At 35.5% G+C, this 23541-nt stretch overlaps 1 protein-coding gene across 11 annotated transcripts; it reads left to right on the top strand.

Annotated features, from left to right (window-relative positions):
- Positions 1 to 1427: 1427 nt before the first annotated feature.
- aspg (asparaginase homolog (S. cerevisiae)) lies at positions 1428 to 22142 on the top strand. 11 transcript variants are annotated; one of them, XR_007829527.1, is made up of 20 exons: positions 1428 to 1698; positions 3982 to 4111; positions 4424 to 4459; positions 7737 to 7848; positions 7950 to 8075; positions 8236 to 8319; positions 9803 to 9929; positions 10069 to 10128; positions 10787 to 10899; positions 11004 to 11189; positions 11265 to 11378; positions 12386 to 12505; positions 13630 to 13725; positions 15100 to 15263; positions 16739 to 16825; positions 17457 to 17556; positions 17711 to 17776; positions 20131 to 20154; positions 20260 to 20621; positions 20993 to 22142. XR_007829527.1 is itself a non-coding variant. In XM_051133183.1 (20 exons), the coding sequence occupies exons 1-20, from the start codon at positions 1443 to 1445 to the stop codon at positions 21032 to 21034; spliced, it is 2070 nt and encodes a 689-aa protein (XP_050989140.1). In that variant the 5' UTR covers positions 1428 to 1442; the 3' UTR covers positions 21035 to 22142. The 11 variants fall into 11 exon arrangements, 7 of the variants coding, with proteins under 7 accessions (XP_050989140.1, XP_050989144.1, XP_050989142.1 ...); XM_051133183.1 differs by having other exon boundaries at positions 20595 to 20621; XR_007829528.1 differs by lacking the exon at positions 4424 to 4459.
- Positions 22143 to 23541: the final 1399 nt, after the last annotated feature.

Here is a 23541-nt window from a genome sequence, read left to right as displayed (position 1 = left end):
ATGTTGTTAGCATGTTTCTAACATGAATAGCATGCTGCTAGCATGATTAGCATGTTGTTAGCATAATTAGCAAATTACTAGAATGTTGTCAGCATGATTAGCATGTTGTTAGCATAATTAGCAAATTACTAGAATGTTGTCAGCATTATTAGCAAGTTACTAGCATGTTTCTAGCCTGATTAACATGTTGTTAACATGTTTCTAGCATGATTAGCATATTACTAGCATGTTGTTAACATGATTGGCATTTTGCTACCATGATTAGCAAGTTACTAGCATGTTGCTAACATGTTTCTAACATGATTAACATGTAGCATGTTGCTAGCACAATTAGCATTATATTAGCATGTTGTTAGCATGTTTCTAACATGAATAGCATGCTGCTAGCATGATTAGCTTGTTGTTAGCATGTTTCCAGTATGATTAGCATGTAACTAGCACGTTGCTAGCATTATTACCAAGTTACTAGCATTTTGTTAGCATGATTAGCATGTTACTAGCATGATTAACAAGTTACTAGCATGTTGCTAACATGATTAACAAGTTACTAGCATGTTGCTAACATGTTTCTAACATGATTAGCATGTTACTAGCATGTTTCTAACATGATTAGCATGTTCTTAACATGATTAGCATGTTACTAGCATGTTGCTGGCATGATTTAGATAGCTAGAAATATTAGAAATATTAGAGTGGAAGCTTAAATGAGTCTAAATGGATTAGAAATAGTACATAGAAGGGAAGCTTGATTGAGCCTCAAGGGATTCTGGGAGTTTAGATTTGAATTTTGTCAGTTGGAGTTTGAAGAGTGTTGGCTCATTTGAACAGTCTGTCAATGTAAGTCTATGGGATTTTTGGTGGTTTTGATAGTCTGGTTTACGAAAACCGTAAGCCGGATCAGTCTGAAAAGATACAGCACACCGAGTCAGACCAGTCTGAAGGTCTGGGCCGAGTTTGGTGGTTCTAGCTTGAAATCTCTAGGAGGAGATAGATACCGAAATTTGGCTCTGAAGAATAATAATAATAATATTCTTAAATAGTAGATCAGTAAGTTGGCTTTCTCAAGCCAAATTAATAATGAATGTTTCTTGAACAGCAAATCAGCATTTTAGATTGATTTCTGAAGGATCATGTTACAGTGAAGACAATCAACGATGCTGAAAATTTAGCTTTGATTACAGGAATAAATTACATTTTAAAATATATTTAAATAGAAAGCAGTTATTTTTAATAGTACAACTATTTCACAATATAACTGTTTTTACTTTGTAAGAGAATTATTTAAAAACATTACAAATCTTACTGTTCATAAACTTTTGACTGGTAGTGTAAGCTGATTTGTACGTCTGCAGCATCTGTACGTTTATCAGTGTCCAATATCAACACACTGTCTCTTTAAGAAACTGCGTCGCTGGGTTTTAGGAAAGTTACGTGAGTCAGATATGGCGGAATGGAAGCACACTATGTCGGCTCCGTCCTCAAGCAGCATGACCTCGCTGAGTCGAGCGCTTTCTCTGACCAGGTTAAATCAGCCAGATTCGTTTCAGTCGCAGAAATCTCTGAGCCGGAGCGCGGCTGGTCAGTTTCGCAGGAGGTTCTCGAGCACTTCGGAGTCTCCTGACATCAGTCCAAATGTCGAGGCGAGGGTTCTTGTCATAAACACCGGCGGAACCATTGGAATGATGTATCATAATAACGGTAAACTCTATCAGCATCGCTCGCGCACCTGACTGCTTAAGAGTTCAAATATGATGTCTGATATTGCACACTACAGTCACATTATACACGGAATTATATTATTACACGTTTCTTGGTTTATTTTTATGCTGTTTCACACTTTTCAAAACAGCAACGACATCAGTGATGAAGAGTCGGGGCAGCAGTTTAAGTAGTGAGGGTACACACATGATAATATTTAGTGGCCCTAAATGGATTTGGATATTTTATTCATAAAATGTATTAATGCTATTATGTGTGATACATATCATCTGTGGCATCTGCAAACAAATGATACAGAACCTTTTTGAAATATTTTTACTATTTAAAACAACTGATTTCTACTTGAATATATTTTAAAATGTAATTTATTCCTGTGCTTTCATGGTTGAATTTTTAACATCATTACTCCAGTCACATGATCCTTAAGAAATCACTTTAATATTCTGATTTGCAGCTCAAAACATGTTGTTGTTGTTATTATTATTATTATTATTATTATTATTATTATTATTCTGATTTGCAGCTCAAAACATGTTGTTATTATTATTATTATTATTAACATTATTATTATTATTATTATTATTATTATCATTATTATTATTATTATGTTGAAAACGGCTGAGTGAACTTTTTTTCAGTTTTCTTTGATGAATAGAAAGTTCAGAAGAACAGCATTTATCTGAAATGGAAATCTCCTGTAACGTTTTTAATTGTCTTTATCACCTCCAAAAAAAAAATATTGACTCCAAGCTTTTGAATGGTATAGTGTATAATGTTACAAAAGCTTTGTATTTCAGATAAATGCTAATTTTGCTTTGGGTAAATGCTTTGGATCTTTCTATTCATCAAATAATCCTGAAAAAAGTACTCAACTGTTTTAAATAGTGATAATAATAATAATAATAATAATAAATGTTTCTTGAACAACAAATCAGCATATTACAATGTTTCTGAAGGATCTTGTGACACTGAAGTCTGGAGTAATGATGCTGAAAATTCAGCTTTGATCACAGGAATAAATTGCTTTTTAAAATGTATTAAAATAGGCAGTTGTTATTTGCTGTATTTTGGAACAGATAAATGCAGACTTGGTAAGCAGAAGATTCTTTAAAAGACGTAAAACATTTTACTGTTCAAAAACATTTGACCGGTAGTGTATTATAACTAAAATATATTATTTATTTAACTTTTTTGTTGTGGTTGTTTACCTTAAAGGAAATGCAACTTGGTTGTGCACCAATAAATTTCTCTTTACATAAGTAATCTTTGATGTAGTCTGGGATTATTTATTTATTTACTTATTTTCATGCCAGAATTAAATATAAAGTATTTAGCAGATTGTATATTCCGTGCTATTCGTCATTAACATGTTATAAATACATTTGGTGGGTGATTTGGAGTAACTGGTAGTTTTATTGATTAGCAAATTATATAACTTCATAACTTGACCTTTTCAGTAGTACATTTTGGTTTTGACTGAAAAGGGTTTGAAAGTTTTTAAAACTGCAACTGTGCATTTTCTATAATAGAAAAACACCAACAAATATTTTTTTTTTATACACAGACACACATAAATATCCAAATGATAATGAATTGCACAGCTGAAAGTCTGCATAATGCATTTATGCTGACTTGATTATATAAAGTAATTAATGGGAATGAGCAGAGTGCTTCAATAGTAGTTTTGTTTACAGTATTCAAGCAGAGGTGGTCTGAAGCAGATCATCTTTTATGAATTTATTAGTAATTTTATGTTTAGTATGTTCAAATATTTGCCTTCTGTAAACATGTAGTTCATCTTTCCTGAGTCTGGGCTTTAGTACCATTTCCTGTGCAACACTGCTTGAATAGGTTCACAAACTTGAGTGTTTATCTTTAAAAAAAAAAAAGAAGCTTATCTAAAATAAACACTGATAAAAATGATAGTGCTTTTTAAGTAGTTTGGAAAGACAAACACAAAAAAGTTCCATTCTGTTAAATAGTTTATCAAAGTTCAAGGTCAGGATCTGCAAGGTCAGGTGATGTTTAAAAGTCCTGTTCTCGCCCCACAAATTGTTCCAAAATTCTATCATTGGATATGAGAGACAGGCTGCTGCTTTTTTTCTGTAGCCTTACACCTGCCGTCATTACAGGTGTGCATGATGCAATATTGGTTTTACCTCTCTGGACATCAGAAATTTTCTAAAAGAGATTTTTAGTGACAGTTTGTACGGTGTGTATATGGCTTTGCTCATAACATTTGGCTTTTCTTTATATTTGCAGTTCTGTCTCCAGAACCAAATGCTCTTGTTGAAACTCTACGCAAACTCCCCATTCTTCATGATGAGCTGTATGCACAACAGACCAGACTGTATGAATACTACAAGCCCCCGGAGAACACGCTGGTGCTGCCGTAGGTTCTCACACTTGTGCACACAATTATGTGATCAGGTTAGAAGTTTGTGAAGGTGTTATCCTAGACACTAGCTGTATTTAACTATGTACAAAAATACAGGTTTGTCTCTTAAAATAAAAGTTCAGTCATTATTTACTCGCCCACATGTTTTTATTTTTGGAAGAATGTGTAACAAAACAAAACAAAAAAAAAGGCTAAAAATACATATAAAAAAGGAATTCTTAAAAAAAAATGTGTCTTGTAGGATGCTATCTATTTCATTTTTACACATCTCAAAATGTATCGACCAAATGTGTGTTATTTTGACAGGAAGCCCACTTGCTCAGATGATCCTCTATTGCATAGGTGCTGTAGTACTGGAAGCATAATGTTTGCCCTTGTGGGATGTATATGTACTTGCATATGTTGGCATGATTTGTGTTATATACTTTCTAGGTAGTCTTAAGTTAAAGGAGTACTTCAATTCCAGAACAAAAGTTTACAGATAATGTACTCACTCCGTTGTCAACCAAGATGTTCATGCTTTTTTTTTTTTTATTCAGCTGAAAAGAAATTTTGTTTTTTAAAGAAAACGTTTCAGGAATTATCTCCATATAGTGGACTTCAGTCTTTTGAATCAAATTTTGAATCAAGGATTGAATTTGGCAAAACTGGAATAAATTATGACAATTTTCATTTCTGTGTAGAGATACAAATTAAAGGAGAAGTCCACTTCCAGAACAACAATTTACAAATAATTTACTCACCCCCTTGTCATCCAAGATGTTCATGTCTTTCTGTCTGTAGTCGTACAGAAATTATGTTTTTGGAGGAAAACATTTCAGGATTTCTCTGCATATAATGGACTTCATTGGTGCCCCGAATTTGAACTTCCAAAATGAAGTTTAAATGCAGCTTCAAAGGGGGTCTTATCTAGCAAAACGTTCTGTCATTGTTTTTGAAAAATAAAAATTTGTATACTTTTTAAGCACAAAAGCTCATGTATACACGTCCACGGGTCGTTCTTGAACGATTCAATCATTTTAAACGAATCTTTAATGTGACTCGGGAAGAACGAGTCGTCTCGGGGAGTGATTCGTTCATTCGCGTATGCGCAGCATCCTATTAGGTTCTGTACTGGAATTAATTCACCTGTTTCGAGTCTTTGGATTTTTCGAGTCATTCGTTCATCTTATGGGGCTGTCACGTGACGCTGATTTTGCTAAAATGAACGGAAAGACTCGAAAAAAGATTTGTTCATTTTGCTGAACGAGACTCAAGAGTCAGAGTCGGTAAAATGATCCGAACTTCCCATCACTGCTACAAATCATGTCTTCAGATCACCACAAGTTTATTGTCTGTGTACTCCGGCTCAAAAAGGTAGAGTATGTTGAAAAACTCCATGTTATTTTCTCCTACAACTTCAGAATCGTCCGACATCGTTGTACCTTTTTGTTTGTAAACAGCGTTCTGGGAAAAACGAGTTGTCTGGTCACCTATCCCTGACCCTTGAGGCCATTGATTCAGATCGCTGGTTTGCGTTTTGGTAGCCTATCTGTCCACTGCGGCTGTCATACTGAGACTAGATATGCGAACGCCCCTTATGATCTAATAAGAGAGAGACCCACAATTTGAAAGACAAGACAGTTAACTTTGATATTGATACATTTTTTTTTTTTCTTTTTAAATCTAAAATTTTTCTTGCATAACAGCGTTACACTGCACTCTCTTTACAAACACAATTCACAAACACAATAAATACAATATAAAAATCCCATCTCATTTTCTCCAACTTTAAAATCGTCCTACATCACTGCAGAAGTACCAACCAAGTGTTTACAAAGCATGTAAATAAGGTCAAATGGCCGAATGGAAAACGGAAGAAGGTAAAACAGCGAAGTAGGACGATTTATTCCTCGGACAATTAATTCCTTGGCTGGGATCGTTTAGAGCCCTTTGAAGCTGCATTTAAACTGCATTTTGGATGTTGAAACTTGTGGGCACCATTGAAGTCCACTACATGAAGTGAAATCCTGAAATGTTTTCCTCAAAAAAAATACAGGTCAGTACTAAAAAAAAATACCATGCATTTTGTATGATCCCTCTTATTTTGGTAAAATAATTTACATTTTGCAGATTCTGCAAGGTGTATAACTTCTGATCTCGACTGTATGTGCTGTACTGGCTATGTGTTATTTACATTGGTGCATCTCTGACATACTCTCATGTGTAATGTTTGTATGCCAAACCTGAAATCAAGTTACTTCTACAAATACCGTAATTTAATGGTTCTCCCTGTTCTGATATTTGCAGAGGTTTGTAAGAAATGTAAATAAAAACATATAACATTTTTTCCTCCATATTTACCAATCTTAATGGGCTTTATAACTCATAACTTCCAAAACAAAGATTCACATACAATGTACTCACCCCCTTGTCATCCAAGATCTTCATGTCTTTCTTTATGCAGTCGTAAAGAAATTATGTTTTTTGAGGAAAACATTTCAGCATTTTTTCTCCATATAATGGACTGATATGGTGCCCCAGTTTTGAACTTCCAAAATGCAGTTTAAATGCGGCTTCAAATGATCCTAAATGTGGTTGTAAACGATCCCAGCCGAGGAAGAAGGGTCTTATCTAGCGAAACGATTCATTAAAGTTATTTTTTATTTATTATTTTATTTTATTTTATTATTTATTTCGAAATCATCCTACATTGCTGCAGAAGTACCAACCCAGTCTTTACAAAGTGAACATGCAAAGAAGATCAAACACCCTTAACAAAAAAGGTAAAACAGCAATATAGGACGATTTTGAAGTTGAGGGAGAACATGAGATGGGAGTCTTTCGACATACCCTAAGTGACATGACCTGGAAAACAGGCAGAATAAGACAAGACGAGCATTTGACAATAAAAATGATATAAATTGTATTATTTTTATGAAAATAACCGATCGTTTCGCTGGATAAGACCCTTCCTTCTCGGCTGGGATTGTTTACAACTGCATTTGGGATCCTTTGAAGCTGCATTTAAACTGCATTTTGGAAGTTCAAAATCGGGGCACCATATCAGTCCATTATATGGAGAAAAATGCTGAAATGTTGTCCTCAATAAACATAATTTCTTTACGACTGAAGAAAGAAAGATGTGAACGTCTTGGATGACAAGGGGGTGAGTACATTATATGTGAATCTTTGTACTTTGAAAAGTGGACTTCTTTTTTAACAGCACCAGGCAACATAAATTTGTATGTGGTTCTAATTAAGACAGGCCATGCTAATCTGCACACTCTTGGTTCCTATATGTGGTAAATCCCCCAGCACTGCCCTCTTCGTTACCTTGAGCCGCCCCTAGAGTGATGAGCAAAGTCTGACATCTGCTGCTTCATAACATTTACTCATCTATTGACGCACATACAGTTTTTGTTTTAACTACGGGAGATGCCCTTGAAATCTGCCAAACTCTTGCTGCCAGTAAAAAATATTTGTTGTTTGCTTAGTTTAGTTGATCCAGCTAACTAACGCGTGTTTGGCCTTTGCTGGTTTAAATAAGAAGTTTTGCTTTAGTGTTTGAGTGACTTGCACATCAATCATTAAAATTTTGCTGCTTTTAAAACATTTTCTTTCTTTTTTTCCATCCCAGACTGTCCAAACAGAATAAGAGGATTGTATATACACTTTTAGAGTATTCACCCCTCCTTGACTCCTGCAATATGACGACTGATGATTGGGCCACGGTTGGAAAAGACATTGAGGTGCTTCCTTTTTAATCATCTTTGTTTTAAAATTTGCTGTGGGAAGCTGTGTGGTGTTTGATTGTATTTATACAACTATTCTCTCTCTCTCATTTTGACAGAAACACTACGAGCAATATGATGGTTTTGTCATTTTGCACGGCACAGACACAATGGCTTACACCGCCTCTGCCTTATCCTTCATGTGTGAGAACCTGGGAAAGCCTGTCATCCTCACCGGTTCACAGGTAGCACTTTTTAAAGGGATAGTTCACCCTAAAATCATTCACTCAATTCGTTCTTTCTTGGTAGCAAACTGTTTTTTCCAACTAACATTTTACATTTACCATTTGAACTTGTGTCCATAAACAAGCATCCTGTTCACCACAACCATCTTGTATATGGCAGGTGCCCATTTATGAAATGAGGAATGATGGGAGGGACAACCTCTTGGGGGCGTTGTTGATTGCAGGACAGTTTGTCATCCCTGAGGTGAGTGTTTTGTTTTGTTTTGTTTTCTGTGAGAGCTGCACATGCTGCATTTGGCTACAAAGGCAAGATACACATTTTTCACATATTTAGTGCAGTTAAAAATAGTGAACATAATTTCATCATTAATTAGTTTTAATTTAAAATATGAAAAAAAAAAAAAAAAAATATATATATATATATATATATATATATATTATATATATATATATTATATATATATATATATATATATATATATATATCATGGAGTCTTGAGTTTCCTTTAGGCTTTATAGGATTTTGGGTAAATTCGGGCAGGCCCCCTCTCTAAACAACCCAGTTATAGCTTCCCAAAGGGTACATTTCAACATTTTTGATAGTAATTGGCCTAGAGAGTCCAGAGAATTGTACCACAGTGTTTTTGTTTTGTTTTGTTTTGTTTTTCGCATTGAGTGATAAACCTAGGACTAGTTTGCAAAAGTAGGCTTTTTTTTTACATCTTGTCAATCATTTAACAAATGATTTGATTGACAGCGGTGTTTCTAGAGGCAAAGTTGTCCGGAATGCAGAGTTCTGTCATATGATATAAATATCACACATATGTGTGAAAAACTGCATAACGTTTTTTTCTCAGACCTTTGGGGCGGTGAGTCGAACAGGCCAACTAAGTTTCGTTCCGATCGGCCTCCGTTAACCTTGTCTAACAGGTGCTCAAACTTCGTCAGACACTTGTGGCACTTCAGACCAAGACCGTGCACACTGATTTTCATGTTGATAGGACGAGTGGTTGCGCAGCTATAGCCATTTTTGATTTTTTCTGTCTTATAGCACCACCAAGAGTCCAAGCTCCATGATATTTTTCCTGCGACCTCAGATTGAGCTCTTGCGTAAGTGTAGTTTTTTTACTAAAATTGTCCCTGCCCCTTTCGAACATTTTGGCATCCCTTTGCGACAGAGAGTCGAATGTTCAACTTTTTTTTTGATAGTTATTGATATTCACTCTTCAGAGAATCTTTCTGCACTGGTTTGGTTTCAGTCGGGCAAAAAACCTAGGACTAGTTTGCAAAAGTAGGTTTTCGAAAAATGCAAAATACATGAAAATTTTCTCCAGGCTCGCAATCGAATCGTCGCCGTTCTGTCTGGCGTGAGCCAAGGATTCCAACGACATAAGACACTTGAGTCTGCAACGGTTTGGGAGTTATGAGCGATTTTATACTTTTCATCGCTGTAGCGCCCCCGTCAGGCCAATTGAGGCGAGCCTGGGTCACGTTGTCAGCGGTATAAGTACTACCATCCCTCAAGTTTCAAGTCTCTTTGACTTACGGTTTGGTCTGCACAATCAGTTTTATGTGGAGATCGCTGATCCGTAACCATTCTAACAATTACAATAGGGTTTCAGTGCTATGCACTTGAACCCCTAAATATAATACTTTTATGATACTTATTATTATTATTATTATTATAAAGCTGATTGCATTGAGTGGTTTTCTTTCTTTCTTTACAGGTTTGCCTCTATTTTCATCATAAGCTGTACAGAGGCAATCGTGTCACCAAAGTGGACGCTGGAAGTTTTAACGCATTTACCTCCCCAAACCTGCCGCCATTAGCCAATGCTGAAGTCGACATCAAAAGTAATTACAGTTCTGCCAATATTTGTACACCATTTTAGTCCCATTTGAGTCTATTAAATAGAAAGATTTTTTTTTTCATAAAGAGAACGCATGATTTCAGAATATCTTGGTTTTGAAAAGATTTTTTTTTTTTTGTCAGTAAGCCTAATTCCATGGATTGAAACTGCTTCGAAGATCTCAAACATGGGGAGAAACAAATGTTGAGTAGATGTAATCTAAATTTCAACACTGGATAGCTGTCAAATGTGTTATTAAACTTATGTGAATGTTTAAGGGAAATGTATGTTTTAAGTGCTGTCACTGGTCATCCTTATTTATTTATTTATTTTTTTTTAATTTTTGCTGTTCACTTTAATGATCTTGTACTGTGAAGATTTAATTTCAAAGTATAAATATTCTGTGTTGTCTTCCAATTAGTATTATGTTGCATATATGAAACATAATTCATATAAAAACTGCACATGCAGTAACTATACACACATTTTTAAGAAAAATAAAAAATTAAAGAAATGTTTAATTTTGTTGAAGTACAAACATTTCGGTTATTTTTTCCTAACCGACAACCGACGCTCAATAACCGACAAGATTATTTAAAATTAGAATTTAATTATTTTAGAAAGAATAAGTGTCTGTGACCTGTTAAAAATACCAACATTTGTTTTCCAGGGATTAAACATGCGCAAAAAGTAGCAAACATCAGAACATGATGATTCACATCTATCACGCACCTGCAGCGCTTTTGTGAACAGAGAAAAACTAGGCTATAAATAATGTGTATATCATTTCATGTGAACTCCCTTATTAGTTTTATTCAGACATGTCATTTTGAGTATTATGCTTTATTTTTTTCTCTTTAGTTAACTGGGATACTGTGTGGCGAGCCAATACAACCGCCAAATTCACTGTCAACACACAAATGAACCGTAATGTGGGTCTCCTGCGACTCTTCCCAGGAATCACTGCTGATACTGTAAGGCCGTGTGGTAATGTCTGCCTTTATTTGCTGCATGTTATTGACAAATCTCTTCATTCAGCACATAAACATGTTCATTATTACATCCTCTCTCTCATTAGGTCAGGGCCTTCTTGCAGCCTCCTATGGACGGGATCGTATTGGAAACGTACGGCAGTGGTAACGCCCCAGACAACCGTGCTGACCTGCTGGATGAGTTCCGTAAAGCGACCAAGAGAGGACTCATCATGATCAACTGCACTCAGTGTCTCAGGGGCTCGGTCACAACCTCATACGCCACTGGCCAGGTATGGTTGTTTGTTTGGGAAAGGCCTCATGTGGGTCTTTCCAGGAGTGTGTAATCCTTTAATATTCCCTCTCAGGCTCTGAGTGATGCTGGTTTGGTCGCTGGGTGTGATATGACCCCAGAAGCTGCTCTTTCAAAACTCTCCTATGTGCTGGCAAAACAAGACCTCAGTACAGAAGAGAAGAAAAAGGTATGGGAAAAAGACATTTTAAAATCTACTTCAAGATTTTTAAAGGGGTCATCGGATGCTAAGTTCACTTTTTCATCTTGTTTGAACATTAATGTGTGTTTGCAGTGTATGTAAAAATCTATCCTATAATGATAAAAATCCATGCAGTGGTTTTTAATTAATCTGTAAAAATAATATCCCCTTTTTCAAAACGAGCCATTCTCAGATGCCTGTCTTTGTGGCGTCGCACCGACAGAGGCCGCTCCCACGATAATTGATTGACATGAGCGTTTTAACTCAGACCAGCTGTCACAGTCCAACCTCCATTGTTTTGATGCTGGAGCAGGGGTGTAAGTTAGACAAGAATATCTCCGATTGAGCGATTGAGGTGTTGGCTGGATGTAATAATGAACATAGTGGTCATCATTTACTCCTGTCTATGTTGGCACAAATCATTCGTGATCCAGCTTCACTTATAGCAGAAGTGAGTATAATTTTTATTTTTTTATTTATTTATTTTTTTAATGAATCTCTGCAATCACCTTTCCTAATAACGTGCTAGTTAGCAAGTTTAGGGGCTAAATGCGGCTAAAGTAAACAGGCTCATCACTCCACAGAGAGAAGAGAGGGATGGGTGCGAGCAGAGCTCATTAACATTTAAAGCAGCCTCGACCAGAACAGGATGATTTTTGCAAAGCTGATTTTGGCAAGGTAAAAATGGTTTTACACAACCATTGAGAATTTTTAACCAAAGTATATTATAGACTTTTCATTAAGACCCCAAAGAATCATATCAGCTTGTGGAAAATGGGCATCCGATGACCCCTTTAAGAAATGATTGTCATGCAGTGTAACCATCAAGTAAATTATGCTAAGATTATTTCAATTTATTTTTCAAGGTAATTTTTTAAACCAGTGTAATTTATTAATTGGAGGATCACAACATCTGACACATTACAACCTAAACTAATGTTGCCTATTTGCCTAATGTTGCTTTGTTTTAATTAAAGCTGTTATTTGTTTTTAAGATGCTGAGTCGTAATCTGCGTGGTGAGATGGTGGCTGATCTGGGCGGAGCAAAGCTTTCTCTCAGTGACAGTCGCTTTATTCAGGTCATCGCCAAGTCCCTCAGCATTAGCTGTAAAGAGGTAATGCAACCTCCAGTTTCTCTGTTTCTAACATTCTTTTGCACTTCAAGCACTCAGGTGTAGGGGTGTGTGATATTGACTTGATTTTGAGTTTTTGTGCTGGTAACTTTACTTGGGTTAGGCCTGTTGTGGACATCTGGCTCTTACAAATATTCAGAAATATTCTGTGCAGTGAAAAGTAGAGACAAAAATGAACTTTTACATTTAAGTTGATTTTTTTTTTTTTTTTTCAAACCTACGTGGATTTATTTTTTAAGATGGACAGGATGTTCAAAACGGCTGATTCATTCAGAAATAAAGCCGTTTGTATGTGTGCACTGTAACTTTATTTTAATAATTAATTTAGCAATTGCAAATAATTTAAGATTTATTCTTAGTAGATATGTAACGGTATTATCAATATTGCAATAGCAAAACTGTCTTGATATTATCATGGTCACATGACGATATGAAACCATAGGTCTTCTAGGCAAAAAATGTAATTTTTAAAATATATTTAAACTTCTTATTCTAACATAAAAAGTCTTTACAGTTATGTTTGGGCCATTATGCTTTGGCACAGTATCTGTCAAATGAACTAAAACCAAAAGCAGAACATGGCTTAATCTCTTCATCAAATCAAGTGCTGTGTGTTTCAAATCGAAGCATACACTTCGTTCGGGCGATCAGCTCATGATCCGGTGTTTTCCATGCCTCAGAACGGCTCCGTTCACAGTGAATGAATGCAGTGAACTCATTTATTGCATGCACTGTGAGTTTAGCACATGTTTAGGAATGCACTGGCCATCAGTTATGCTTTATTTTCGTGGCAGATGATTACAACATTTCACTAGATTTGTAGTGAGACGCGTTTTTGTAAGCCTAATTTCCATGAATCTGGAGTTTCCATCAAAATAAAAGCTGTACTGCTGTTTACGTCAAAATAAAAGCTTAAAAGTGCAGTATGAATTGCTGACAAAATATCTCTTTCAGGTGTAGAAATTAGGAAGCATTTTTTTTTTTTTTTTAATAACGCAATAATATCATATTGTGATATTATTGTATTGAGATTTTGATATCACTACATCCTTTATTCTTAGTGAATGAACTATAATATTACTATATAATATTAATATTATCCACAGGAGCTTGAAGCCATACGAGATGCACTAACGCCTACTTTGGTCTGCGTTGCTGCTAAGATTGGAGACATTGAGGCTTTAGAGGCCATAAGGGAAATGGTAAGATACTGATATCTGTTCAGACACCCATTTAAAAGGACATATGCACACATTCTTTAGAGCGACTGAAAGTTTTTCCTTGTGAAGAAAGGTTAGATAAGCAAGTCATTGTGTCACTGATTATTAAATAGAAAGGAAAAATTTTGTTCTGTGGCTTATTAAAAAAAACACTTCTGTGTGTCTTAAATAGTTCAGATAATGTGAAAATTATTTAAACATTAGCTTACATCAAGGGTCACCAGATCCGGTCCTGGAGGGCCGGTTCTGTGCAGAGTTTATCTTCAACCCTAATCAAACACACCTGAACCAGCTAATCAAGGTCTTGCTAGGTATAATTGAAACTTCCAGGCAGGTGTGTTGAGGAAAGTTGGTGGTAAACTCCGCAGGACAATGGCCCTCCAGGAACAAGTTTGGTGACCCCTGGCTTACATTAAAGGAGAAGTTCACTTCCAGAACAAAAATTTACAGACAATTTACTCACCCTCTTGTCATCCAAGATGTTAAAAGTTGTAAAGAAATTAGGTTTTCGAAGGAAAACATTTCTGGATTTCTCTCCAGAATTTAACTTCAATGGTGTTTGAACTTCCAAAATGCAGTTTAAATGCAGCTTCAAAGGGCTCTAAACAATATCAGCCGAGGAAGAATGGTCTTATCTAGTGAAACAATCTGTCATTTTCTAAAAAAACTTACAATTTATAGTTTTTAACCTCAAATGCTTGTCTTGATCTAGCTCTGCATGAACTCTGTATTCCGTGACAAGACAGTTAGGGTAGGTCAGAAAACTCCCATTTTGTTATCCAACTTCAAAATCGTCCTACATCACCGTTTACCTTTTTTTTCGTAAAGAACGCTTGATCTTCATTGCATGTTCACTTTGTAAACGCTGGGTCGGTACTTCTGCAGCGATGTAGGACATATTTGAAGTTGGAGGAGAAATGGATGGGAGTTTTTTGACCTACCCTAACTGTCTTGAACCGGAATACACAGTTCACTTAGAGCTGGACAAGATGAGCATTTGAGGTTAAAAAGTAAATGAATTGTCATTTAAAAATCGTTTCACTAGATAAAACCCTTCTTCCTTGGCTTGGATTGTTTAGAGCCCTTTGAAGCTGAATTTAAACTGCATTTTAGAAGTTCAAACATGCGGGCAGCATGGAAGTCCACTATATGGAGAGAAATCCTAAAAACATAATTTCTTATCGACTGAAGAAAGATAGACATGAACATCTTGGATCACAATGGGGTGAGTAAGTTATCTGTACGTTTTTATTCTGGAAGTGAACTTCTTTAACGGTGCAAAGCTGATGTCAGTTTATGTATATATATGTGCCAAACAAGATACAGAGCATTATTCATGTCTTCATGTCTATAAAGGGCACTGACTTGAGCTGTGCAGATTATGATGGCCGCACTCCCCTTCACATCAGTGCATGTGAGGGGCATCTGAACGTGGTGGAATATCTGCTGGGTAAAGGGGCCACCGTCTATGCCAAAGATCGCTTTGGTGATACACCTCTTCGTAATGCTGTTCGCTTCAGGTAAAAATTATTTAAGCATCCAAATACTAGGGATGGGAAAATGCATAGATTTCTGGATCGATTCTGAAATCTTCCGAACGCATCGTCATTTTCTTTGGAATCGATTCTGAGCTTAGATTTTAACAGCAGATGGCGGTCTTATGTAGTTTTTATCTGCACACTCAAATGCTCATGAAGAAGAGTGCTGAAGAGAACTTGTGCGTTTGGCGGAGTCATGTAATTTCACCTCGGCTCAAAATGCTTTTATGATGCGAGATTATTGTAAAAACTGTAAACACCCTTGTAATTCGCTTTAACCTTTTCAAATTGCATAAACTATTATTTTAGGTTCAAGTGCGTGTAAGGATTTGGAAACAAGTGGAGCACGGCTGTTTCCAAAGCAAGCAGTGTCATCTGCTGTTCTAAACTAAGCTCAGAATCGATTTGAGAAAGAAACGCGTTGTTCGGAAAATCTCGAATCGATGCTGACTCGATTTATCGTCCCAAAATACTTTTTGGGACAACTAATTGGCATAATTTCAAAGTTTTAATTTAACTATTTGCTGTGTAATTTATACAGTCAGTTTTTAAGATGAACTAGACCACTAGTTTTTAACTGATGGGTTGCAACCCAAACAATTTGTACTGGCAGGGTTGTAGACATTCATGGTTAGGACAGCATTTACTTACCCTCCATTCCAAAACAATATGACTATCTTCCATGAAACACAAAAGGTGAATTCTAAAAGTGAAGTCAGTTAAACAAAGACGTATGAGACTGTATGGCCACGTTCACACAGCAGCAGAATACGGTTGTCGACCGTATGTGATGGTTGCGTTCACACACAGTACGGTTATTTACGGGTGTGACAACCGTATTCTATAACCGAACTCACACCCGTAAATTTTCAGGACTCACAAGCGCATTCTCAGAAAACTCGCACTGTGTGAACGGAACAGGACTGGACAACTAGTTGTCTGTCACATCATACAGTGCGAGAGAGCCGCTCTGCCGCACACAAAAACATGCGTCTGCTGTGTGCTGCGTGCTTTAATTTGTGGTTTCGATAACTTACAATGACGGAGAAGTGAGCTGCTTGTCATCTGAAAGTTTTATATCCAGTCTCCACCAGAGCCGCTACCATCCATTTTGCGCTCTGCCTATGACTTTAAAAGCTGCTGTGGGTTAATGATGATTTGATGGATGAACTCGCGGTTTGACTGGACACGGTCATGTCAGAAAATGGTAATACTGTCAGTTTTACAGACGTCGCCGTCTTTGATATTACTTTGGTCACTGATGCTATGGTTACTCGTAAGGAATACGGGTTTGACTCCTGTTGCACGTTCATACAGACAGTATTCAAAAAGCTACTGTAAGCTGCTGTGTGAACGGGACATTTCGAGACTCACACCTGTAAGTAAATGCGGTTGGCAAAACCCAAAACAACTGACAGTGTGAACGTAGCCACTATGTAACTTTCCCATGTCTTTAGGCACAAGGATGTTGTGAAACTGCTGAGGAAGACTGGAGCTCATTTTTCCCGGGAAGAAATGGAGGATGCCGGAACAGAGCTGTGCAGGTCTCATAAATAGCACAAGTGTTTGGTAACACTTAACAATAAGGTTTCATAGTTAACATTAGTTAAAGTCCCCCTGTAGTGGGGGGGTTGAGTTACATTCAAAATATGTCATTTTGATGATCAGTTTTAAGGGATAAAAATGTTTACTACAGGGGGACTTTGACTACTTTAGTTAACATGAACAAAGAATGATCAATACTTCTACAGCATGTATTAATCTTATGAATTTAAACATTTAATCTAATGCATTATTAAAATCACAAGTTGTGTTTGTGTACTGTAAACTAATATAAACAAACATGAACAACTGTATTTTTAATAACTAACGTTAACAAAGATTAATAAATACTGCAATAAATGTATTGTTCGTTATTTGTTCATGTTAGTTAATACATTAATGTTAACAAATGACACCATATTGTAAAATGTTACCAATGTTTTTATTATTAATTTTATTACTAATCTTACTCTTAGAGTGGATTTGCAAATAGTACATTTAAATAAAGTTTAATGGATGGAAATCTGTTTTTTAGAATGTGTTGACCACATGCCTAACTGGTCGTCTTCAGTTTATAAACTTCATGATTGGATTGTTGATTGGCAGTTTGAGCTTTTAATCTGTATTTTACAGTCTTGCGGCGAGTGGGGACTTAGAAGCATTGGAGATTTGGCAGTTAGCTGGGGTTGATATGACCATGTGCAGTTATGATGGACAGACGCCTATTGAAGTGGTGAGTTCATGGAGATTTGTATGGAATAAAGAATTAGAACCAAGCAATTAGTGCCTTCAGTGACATCTATAGCTGTATGAATGGTCGCAAGATTTTTTTTTTTTTTTGTAGTGCACTGGCTAATAAAGTGTGTCTTCTGTGTTGTTGTCTTTAGGCAAGAGCCACTGGATGTAAGGAGGTTGTTGAGTTCTTAAAGCAGGCTGCTCTGTACCAAACTCAGGTATGAAACATAAAGTAACACAAACTAATATATTGCCAAACATAGAGTACATGTCACAGACATGTACTATGTGTTTTTTTTAAAACATATATTACATTGAAATATAAAGAAAGAAAGTACATAAAAAAAAAACAAACAAAAAACACTCACAGTTATGCTGTTACCTTTTACTTGATTGTTACACCACATGGCATTTTTATAGTCATTAAATTTTAACTTTTTCAAAATTTTAACTTATATTTAAACTTTTTATATATGGTTTATTTTAAATGGTTCGTTGGCATGATTTTTTTTTGTTTTTGTTTTTAGCATGTATTCCATTAAAACTACATGCAAAAAGCTGCTTGAATTATTAATTTGTTTATATAGCATGTACATTACTAAAGTTATGCATGTCAACTCCACAAAAGAATTTTGTCAATCGAAATACACTAAATATGGCTACTATTTTGCAGACTGATATATATTTAAGGGATAGCTCACCCAAAAATGAAAATTCTGTCATTAATTACCCTCATGTCGTTCTAGTGTTAAAGGAGTTAAAGGTTGAAGTCCACTTCCAAAACAAAGATTCACAGATAATTTACTCACCCCCTTGTCATCCAAGATGTTCATGTCTTTCTTTCTTCAGTTGTAAAGAAATTGCAAGGAAGCTAAAGAAGCGTTTGAGATTAAAGAGTATTTAAATTGTATTTTTTAAAATGTAAATCACCGATCGTTTCACTAGAAGACCCTTCTTCCTCGGCTGGGATCGTTTACAACAGCATTTGGGATCGTTTGAAGCCACATTTAAACTGCATTTTGGAAGTTTAAAATCGGGGCACCATATCAGTCCCTTATATGGAGAAAAATAGAAATGTTTTCCTCAAAAAACATAATTTCTTTACAACTGAAGAAAGAAAGACATGAACAACTTGAATGACAAGGGAGTGAGTACATGATATGTGAATCTTTGTTTTGGAAGTGGACTTCTTTCATTTTTTCAATTTTAGTCTCAGTCTTAGTTCTGTGTTAAATCTCCTTGTTAGTTTTTGTCATGTTTAGTCAACCTTATCCTATTCTATTTTTGACCAAGTCTCAGCATTTTAGTCTAGTTTTAGTCAAAGAAAATCTGAAGTAATTTAGTCTAGTTTTAGTCAATAAAATCTTCGTCCCATTTTCGTCATGCTGTACAACAGGCCTGGGCAAACTCTGTCCTGGAGGGCTGGTGTCCCTGCAGAGTTTACCTCTAACCCTGATAAAAATGACCTGTTTGTAGATTTCTAGTAAACCTGTGTTTAATCAGGGTTGAAGCATCCAGAACTGAGTTTGCCCAGGTCTGCTGTACAATGATTAAACTTATATAAAAAACAAAAACAAAAAAAAGACAGAGAACACAGACTGGCTGAGTGACCCTTTCATTTAGATTGCTAAACTCCAGCTTGTTTGTCGGCGTTTTTTAGATCATCGGTGGCGACACTTCCTCAATAAAGAGAAAGCTTGTGCGCTTGGTTGCCAGATTGCATAAAATAAACAAAGCACTTGATTTGAACTTTAGATATCTGGCAACCGCACACATGAAGCTTGCGTAGTAGAGGTGTATACAGTAGTCTGCAGTAATATTTTGCCATTATTTTGCATATTTTACAAAATTAAGGATTTTTTGGTAAAGTGTTTTTTTTTTTAATACATTTTAGTCTTGTCTTTTTTTGTCAATGAAATTGCATGTTGATGTAGTCATAGTTATCATTTAATGACAATATTGTCATTTTGTCTTCATCTCGTTTTAGTCATGGGAAAATAGCTTGTCAACAAACATTTTTTGTCATAGTTTTCATTTTAAATGGGAGTACACAAATTAAGATGTTTTTGATGAAATCCGTGAGCTTTCTGACCCTGCATAGACAGCAACACAACTACAGTGTTCAAGACACATAAAAGTAGTAAGGACATCAGTATATAATAATCCGTGTGACATCAGTGGTTCAACCTTACTTTTACGAAGCTATGAGAATACTTTTTGTGTGCAAAGAAAACAAAAATATCAACTTTATTCTGAGTCTTGAATGTGGTATCGTTGCTGTCTATGCAGGGTCAGAAAGCTCTCGGATTGCATCAAAAATATCTTAATTTGTGTTCCGAAGATGAACGAAGGTCTTACATGTTTTGAATGACTTGAGAATGAGTAATTACAGAATTTTCATTTTTGGGTGAACTATTCTAAGTATTTATTAGATAAGTGGGTAATATTTTTTTAATTTAGACTGATATGTATTACATATTTAGTATTCTGAATATAAACATTTAAGATGATGTATGGAGTAACTACAATTAATTTTATTCATTTATTTTTATTATTTATCTTCACTTTTCAGCATCAGACAGATGAGGGTAATAAGGTAAAAACAGTTTGTCATTTTACTCAGAGTAAAATGACAATATATTTATTTCATTTCATGTGAAAAAAAAATATATATATATATATTATCTCTCTCTACACACAGGATAGAGTATACTGTTTAAAAATGTGCATGCTTCAGAGTGATGTGGAAGTGCATGTCTCAGTGGAAGGGTTGTGAGTTGATCTCCCATTGGAAAAACAACAGGTTCTGGCATACAGTAGTTAATAGTTTGAAAGGCATCTTGATGTTACTTTTATTTACACAATGAGGAAATGGTCCTGTCTTGTGATTGAAACATTCACCACTGTGATAAAGAGATGCAAAGGAATGTGCTCATAACAACATCAGTCTTTGTGGCATGATTGGTGTGTAAGTGAAGTTGCAACAAAAATGAACAGCTTCTAGTTAACAAAAAATCCTTCGTCTTTTTCTTGCAGCCAGTATTTGAGGAGGATGAGGAGGAGGTAAATTGCGTGTTGAGCTGTATAACATTGAGCACACTTGATGTTTAACTGTTCAGGTGCAGTTGTAGTTTACATTGAGCCGTGCTGTACTGTGCTGTACTGTGATTGGACAGTGTATGACCATTTTAATATTCATAAATTGTGAGGAAAAAAAAGAAGGGTGAATAAGCTGCAATTTTGATGCATTAATATTTCAGAAATGAAACAGAAAATAGTGTTGAAAACTTACATGAATGTTAAAATATTGGACAGTTAAACTGTCATAATACACACTGTGACTGCAATCTGCTTTTTCCACAACGAAAATTGCGTTTTTGCATTTAAAGTGTGGAAGTGTGCTTTTATTACATTATTCTTTGTTTGTTCTCTAGAATGGCGAGTATATCGAGTTTACTGCTTGTCCAAGATCCTGAGGAGGCCGTCCTGCTAGCTGTCACTTCTTGCCATAATCATCCGTCCGGTTTCTTAGTATTTTAGTAGACCTGCTGCAGATTTTTCCTATTTGGACAAACGTCCTCTTAAAACATAAAAAGCACAAAGCCATACCTTTTAAGCCCGTCCTTCTGAAACCGTAAGCAATCCGGTTTGAATGTAAAGTGTGAAGATGAACAATCATAAAACAATCATACCTATTATTTATGTACAAGCACATTATTTAGACCAGTGGCTCTTAACTCCACTCCTCGGGGCCCACTGCTCTGCACATTTTGTATGTTTCTGAATCTGACACACTCAATTCAGTTCATGGATCTTTCTCCTAACGAGCTGATGATCTGAATCAGGTGCGTTAAATGAGGGAGACATACAAAATGTGCAGAGCAGTGGGCCCTGAGGACTGGAGTTGAGAACCACTGATTTAGACTATATTACAGTACAGGGTACTGTAACCGCTGATGTCAAACAAAATGTGACCTCATTTGAATATGATCTATTTATTGTTTTGATTTAGAGTGAATTTAGATATTTAAAGCTGTCAGGACTGTTACGTGTTTATCCATTGTTATTCATGTGTTCACTGTATCACCTGTTACATTATTGTGAATGTATACAGTTCATACATATTTTAATAGCATATACACTTTACTGTAATGTAATCACAGTGATGAGTAAGGATGGTTTTACCTACTCTATATGCAGAGAAGAAAATCAAAAAAAGTTTGATGGCTCAAAAGTTATACACGTTTTAGTTGTATTTTCAGTTAAAACTGAAATAATCAGTTTCCCTCTATAGTGATTATCAAAAACATTGTGTTTGTTATGCAAAATAGTTGGAACATCCTGTTCTTTAGTTTTGTTCATCTGTAAATCAGTGTGTGTATTCATACCAATCACACATTTTAGTTGACCTCAGAAAAGGTTTCAGTCATATTGTTTTATTGTTCAATTTGCAATTGTTGTAGCAATAAAAATGCAAAAGCATATGTTTATGCTGTTGAAACCACCAAATTAACACTTACCTGTACTGTCTTTTTGTAATGTCAGTGCGACATTAAAAGGCAATAAATGTGTTTTGAAATTGAAGATCAGGGTCAGTTTCACTTATTTTGTCTGAGAAACATGTGTATATATATTTGTATATATGTGTATATATATATATATATATATATATGTATATGTATATGTATATGTATATATATATATATATATGATATTTAGGCAAAATAAGAAAAATGTACACATCTTCATTCTGTTCAAAAGTTTTCACCCCTGGCTCTTAATGCATCGCATTTCCTTCTGGAGCATCAGTGAGCATTTCAACCTTCTGTAAAAGTTGCTTATGACTCTCTCATTTGTCCTCAGTGTGCAAAGATGGATCTCAAAATCACAAACTTTTGAACAGGGTCATTTTTATAAATGCAACTTTTTTTTTTTTTTTTTTTTTTGTGGACTATATGCAAATGTCTTTTACGTGAATATCTTATTCAGGTCAGCGCTAAATACAAAATAACATGCGTTTTGCATGATCCCTCTTATTTTGGTAAAATAATTAACATTTTGCAGATTCTTCAAGGTGTATGGAAACTTTTGACCTCAACTGTATATTGTATATAACTTTCTCATGTCCCATTTTACTGTTCAGACACAAATGATTGCCCTGAAAAGGCTCATTAAGCATTGCATCTGTTTGCTGCTAAACAGGCTTTAGTATTCAGTCTGTCAGAAAACTGAAGTCATTTAGTTTTGAAATTGTGTTTGGTGATGCTAGCGACACCGAAGTTCAACATTATTGGTTAAATAAACAGTCAGAAATTGTTAGAGGTGTTTCTCCCCTGTAGTCCAAGGAGGATGCAATTTCTTTATCTTTTCAAAATGTTCCTCTGACAGTGCTGGTTCAAACTGGTAAAAAGTTTGAGGGCAGTCAGATATTTATTAATTGGCAAAGAAACTGATCAAAAGCGGAAGTAAAATCTATTTAAAATAAATTATTAAAAATAAAAAAGTAATTTTCCAGCACAACTGTTTTCATAAGAATTGATAAGAATAATAAATGTTAAATAAGCGCTAAATCAACATTAAAATGATTTCTGAAGGATCATGTGACACTGAAGACTGGAGTAATGATGCTGTTCAGATTTGCAATTGCAGGAATTTTGAGATTACATTTTAAACGAGTAAAAGATTGAAAAAAAAAAAACTGTTAAAAAAACAGTTACATTAAATTGTCTACATATTTCACAATAGTTGTTTTTACTCTATATCAGGGGTGGCGAATGTCGGTCCTGAAGAGCTGCATCCCTGCATAGTTTTGCTTCAACCCTAATCAAACGCACCTTAACAAGCTAATCAAGGTCTGAAGGGTTACTAGAAAGCTACAGGCAGGTGAGTTTTAATTAGGGTTGGAGCCTAACTCTGCAGGGTTGCAGCTCTCCAGGACCGGAGTTCGCCACCTCTGCTCTATATTATAATATATTATTTAGCA

The sequence above is a fragment of the Labeo rohita genome, chromosome 17 (assembly GCF_022985175.1).
Source record: "Labeo rohita strain BAU-BD-2019 chromosome 17, IGBB_LRoh.1.0, whole genome shotgun sequence".
Lineage (NCBI taxonomy): Eukaryota > Metazoa > Chordata > Actinopteri > Cypriniformes > Cyprinidae > Labeo > Labeo rohita.
This window is presented reverse-complemented; position numbering and strand designations above follow the sequence as displayed.